The sequence below is a fragment of the Mytilus edulis genome, chromosome 4 (assembly GCF_963676685.1).
Source record: "Mytilus edulis chromosome 4, xbMytEdul2.2, whole genome shotgun sequence".
NCBI lineage: Eukaryota > Metazoa > Mollusca > Bivalvia > Mytilida > Mytilidae > Mytilus > Mytilus edulis.
The window spans coordinates 30,932,985-30,937,573 of NC_092347.1; the positions used below are offsets into that span (position 1 = coordinate 30,932,985).

At 31.8% G+C, this 4,589-nt stretch overlaps 1 protein-coding gene across 1 annotated transcript; it reads left to right on the plus strand.

The window, feature by feature from the left end:
• Window positions 1-213: 213 nt before the first annotated feature.
• On the plus strand, window positions 214-3,602 carry LOC139519436 (uncharacterized). Its single transcript, XM_071311532.1, has 4 exons — window positions 214-390; window positions 2,055-2,216; window positions 2,553-2,685; window positions 3,073-3,602. Exons 1-4 carry the CDS (start codon window positions 341-343, stop codon window positions 3,529-3,531), a joined length of 804 nt encoding a protein of 267 aa, XP_071167633.1. The 5' UTR covers window positions 214-340; the 3' UTR covers window positions 3,532-3,602.
• The last annotated feature ends 987 nt before the right edge of the window (window positions 3,603-4,589 follow it).

Consider the following 4,589-nt stretch of genomic DNA (forward strand, 5'->3'; position numbering starts at 1 on the left):
GTTTGAACAGACCTCTAAACGATCCGTGATTCTGTAAAGAGTACCCATTTTTTTGCTAAATGGGTGCAATTAGAATACTCGGTGCATTTTTTGATACCGTGACGTTATATATAACTAGACCGGTCTTGAGGGTGTCGGGTCCGTTCGCGCAAAATACGGTTAATTTATTAATGTTTTAAGATTTATAGAGTAAAAGAAAGACAACTCGAGTGTGTACTTGCATTAAAAATAGGTAAACAAATGGCGGCAGAAATTGAGTCGAGTGATGAAGAAATCGTTAGTTCTCGACGTCGAAGATTAAGTTCTGGTAGAAAAAGACAGTTGTTCACAGAATCTGGTAATGATTCCAGTGACGCGGAGAACGAGTGTTGTACCAAACAAGACAAACAAGTAAGTGTGTGCTTACTTATTAATATCTTCCGTGCCATGGGGCAAATACTGTAAATTTGTAATTTAGCTATAAATAGCAATTGGTTTTCCAATTCCTGTTTTGTAATCATCAATTTCAATATCGATAGGATTTTCTGAGAACTTTTTAAAACTGTTTAAGACCACAATAACCTGAGTTTCTAACTGGGAATAAATAATAAGTGATAAAAGCTATATGTTAGGCTTACATTTCAAATAATAAATTATCGTACATGTCATTAATCCATCATCGCCTTTACAAACAAATAAGTTAGGATCCTTCGTGAAAAAGTCATTAGAACTGAGGGCAGGGGACTCTTAACAACTTGTTTGTTGTTAAAAAAAAATGATGCTGTTGCTATTGTGTATGTTTAATATGTATGTTTATTGCCGGTTTATTGTGTTAATATATGTTGGTCACAAACTGTAAAGTTTATATGACAATAAAATATTTGATTAATTTTTACCCAACCGAGTACCCAAAATTTGATATGTGAAAATCTTATTCCCAATTTCAGATTATCTATTTTAAGAAATTCTGGTATCACTAAACATTAATGTTAATACTTTTTGCATAATATTTCATCCTTTAATGTTAAAAACTCAGGTGTTCTTATCTGAGTGTGAAAGTTATTTTCTTATAAAATTCGAAACAGAAACAAAAATTTTAAAATATCTAAAACGACTAAAATAAAGTTTTAGTATATATACACAATTTAAAAGTAATACGATAAAATTCCATAATAGATATACGTCTAAAACTCATGAGATGCATTTGGTAATTATATATCCATTCGGAACTCCGGATTTATTTCAGGTCTTTATATTTAGGTTAAAATGAAAATTAAGTGTTTTATGTATGATGAATAAATTTATTTGAATAAATAATGTGTTATATTTTCTATAATTATAATTAATATTTAAAGAAAAATATCCAATAACTAACCAGGATCGTTTCTACGAAAGCGCATTAGGGACGTTGTAAAAATAAAATCTGCATATTAAACTTTTTTTCAAAGTCGAAATTTTGACATTTCATATCTTAAAATCTCTTTAAAATTATTTTTTTCTTACTTATTACAACTGATTATTTCCGGGTTTATTTCACATTATATTTCCGATCCGATAATATGTGAATATTAGGCGGGTACGCCTAGTCTACGAAGTCCAATTTGGCTACGCGTTCCTACAAAGAGGCTATTCATGCATGCAGGCAAAATAACCACTGCCATGAACTGATAAATCCTATGTTCATTAAAAAGATGTATGTATTTATTTATTTCCGTTCGTGTTGTAGAAACGACGATGACATGCCAGTTATATGCATGTTATAAATTACTAAACTGTGTTTTTATCGTCAATTTAATGCAAGTACAATATATATCTATCACCAACCTTTCCATTTAGGAAAATTGTCAAATTATTTACAGCACTTCTTTTGATGGAGGTTTGAATTACTAGAGGGAGGTATACTTACACTCTACATGTTTAATCATTTATTCAAATAAAGAGGTGCATATATTTAAACTATTTGTCTTTTTTACCTAATGGTCTGTGCCCAAAATGATGTCTTGTATCGTACTACTTCCCTGTGAGTCCATTAATTGGATTATATAATACACTTCTTTTTCCATTTTATCAATCAGTCCCTGGGAAGAAGTTCAGAACGCATCCGGAAGCGACATTCCCAAGAGTTTCGAATGCCTGATAAGAATGATTACTGGAACAAAATTCCCCGACTGTCACAGTACTGTAGAGAGTGTGAAATCTTTGACACCGAGGAAAGTGATCAGCAACTTAACTAAAGTGTAAGTTTACATTACGTTTGTTTTACTAGGCACAAAACTTTTGTATGATGGTAAATCTTGACCCAAAGTATTGAACCATTTTAAACAGCACATATTTTCATTTGAGAATTAAATGGACACTGCTACGATATTGGTGGGTCGACGTTTCACGATGAATGTCATACACCATGATATAATATTACATTTACCAAAAAGTCATGGTAGTAAGTATAGTCTAATATTGTTTTACATGTCTTTGCGGACTAGCAAAACAACTTGAAATAACTCGTTCATATGAATTAGCCATCTACAATGAATTACACGTTACAGATTATATTCACTTTTATCTATATACAGGTACAATAGTTACAATGCAGATACATATGATACTGATGAAGATGAATTGAGCGAGTTTATTGTAGAAGATGATGAAATTGATGACGAAAACAGTACAAGCGATGGAACTGACGATGATGACAAAATTCATACGGTTAGTGACTGTTCAATTCGTTTAAATTTCAATACTAATACAGCTTTATAATATTTCTAATCATTAAATTCGTGCTTGTATAGTAATATATTCATGTTATTATTTTCATTTTTATAAAAGATCCTCTTTAATATATAATTCTCAGGTCAGTTGTTTATGTCATGGAAATTTCGAAAAGTTGATTACTTTTGTCTTGCCTTAGAGCTTTCCGTAATTCATCAAATCATACGACCTATATTTCCGTAAAAGTGTTTGGGTTGGTTTTTTTCAAATATAAAAATATGCCATTGGATGATCTTGGATATATCAAATATTAAAAACTTGAATTGAAATATCCATTTAAAGGTAAACACATGTTTTTAGTAATACTATTATTGTTTTTTTCAGGGACGCATAGATCGGAGCAGAACTGAATTTTCTGAAACAAAATTACATAGGCTTCGCAAGATTTCAAGTTCCGATTCAGAATCGGAGGGAAATCAAGTCAACAATGCTACCAATCAAAAGGAATCAAACGATTTTAGCAAAAATCATACGAATAATGATACTAGTGTATTAAAAAAGCAAATACTCTCAAGTTCAGATGAAGAAAAAGATGAATCTGTTGGTGGTACATTAAATAATGAATGTTTTGAACAAGAATCTGAATCTGAAAGTGATGATAATATACATAGTACTTGTAGTAAGAGGAAACGGAATATAGAGAGTAGTGATTCGGATTCAGATTCCGAAAGTAAAACGTCTAACTCTCGTAGAATGTCAGCTACAAAGAGGACAACAGAACGTTTAAAACAAAGACAGGAATTATTTAGAGAACTTAAAGAAACAAGACGAAAAGCGTCGTAGTGGTTAACAATGTTGTTACGTTAAATGGTGTTCTACTTTTCATCTATATTATATAATAAAATTCAAAAGCATTTAGTGTTCCAAATCCGTAAAGTGAGTCGATCAGATTGAACGACGGAATATTTAAAGCGCACAGAAAAAAGCAGTAAGCTGGATAGCGACATACATTGCGTTATACAAAAGGTCATCTACGAACTTATGCGAGAAATCTTAAACGTACAGATAGCTTATAACAGTCCCTTCATACAGACGAACATACTTGGATGCGTGTTTAAAAAAATTCCACTCTTTTTTATACCGATTTTTTTTTTTTTTTTTTTTTGTATATTGGTATCACGTCGTCGTCGTCGTCAGCGTCGTCCGAAGGCAGATGATTTCCGGATAATAGCTTTTAGTATAAGTAAATAGAAATCAACACAAGGTCTATAACCACTAAAGGAAGGTTGGGATTGAATTTGGGGGTTTTGGTCCCAACAGTTTAGGAATTAGGGACCAAAAAGGGGCACACAAGCATTTTTCTTGGTTTTCGCACTTAGTAAATAGAAATCTATGAAATCTAAACACAAGGTTTATGACCACAAAAGAAAGGTTGGAATTGATTTTGGGAGTTTTGATCCCAACAGTTTAGGAATTAGGGGCCAAAATGATCCAAATTAAACTTTGTTTGATTTGATCTAAAATTGAATTATTGGGGTTCTTTGATATGCCGAATCTAACCGCGTATTTAGATTCTAAATTTTTGGTCCCGTTTCAAATTGGTCTACATTAAGGTCCAAAGGGTTCAAAATTAGACTTAGTTTGATTTTTACAAAAATTGAATTATTGGGGTTCTCTGGTGTGCTAAATCTAAACATGTACTTACAGTTTTTTATTATGGGCCCAGTTTTCAGGTTGGTCCAAATCAGGGTCCAAAGTTAAACTTCAACAAAAATTGAATATATGGGGTTCTTTGATATCCTGAATCTAACCATGTATTTAGATTTTTGATATTTGGGCCTCTTTATCAAATTGGTCCACATTGAGTTCTAAAGGGTCCAAAATTGAACTTTATTTGAATT

What these genes read in the sequence shown, in the direction of transcription:
- LOC139519436 (XM_071311532.1), top strand. Translation starts at nt 341, where the DNA reads ATGATTCCAGTGACGCGGAGAACGAGTGTTGTACCAAACAAGACAAAC. An exon ending in GTACCAAACAAGACAAACAA is followed by an intron (nt 391 to 2,054) that starts GTAAGTGTGTGC and finishes TTTATCAATCAG; the next exon opens with TCCCTGGGAAGAAGTTCAGA. An exon ending in ATCAGCAACTTAACTAAAGT is followed by an intron (nt 2,217 to 2,552) that starts GTAAGTTTACAT and finishes ATCTATATACAG; the next exon opens with GTACAATAGTTACAATGCAG.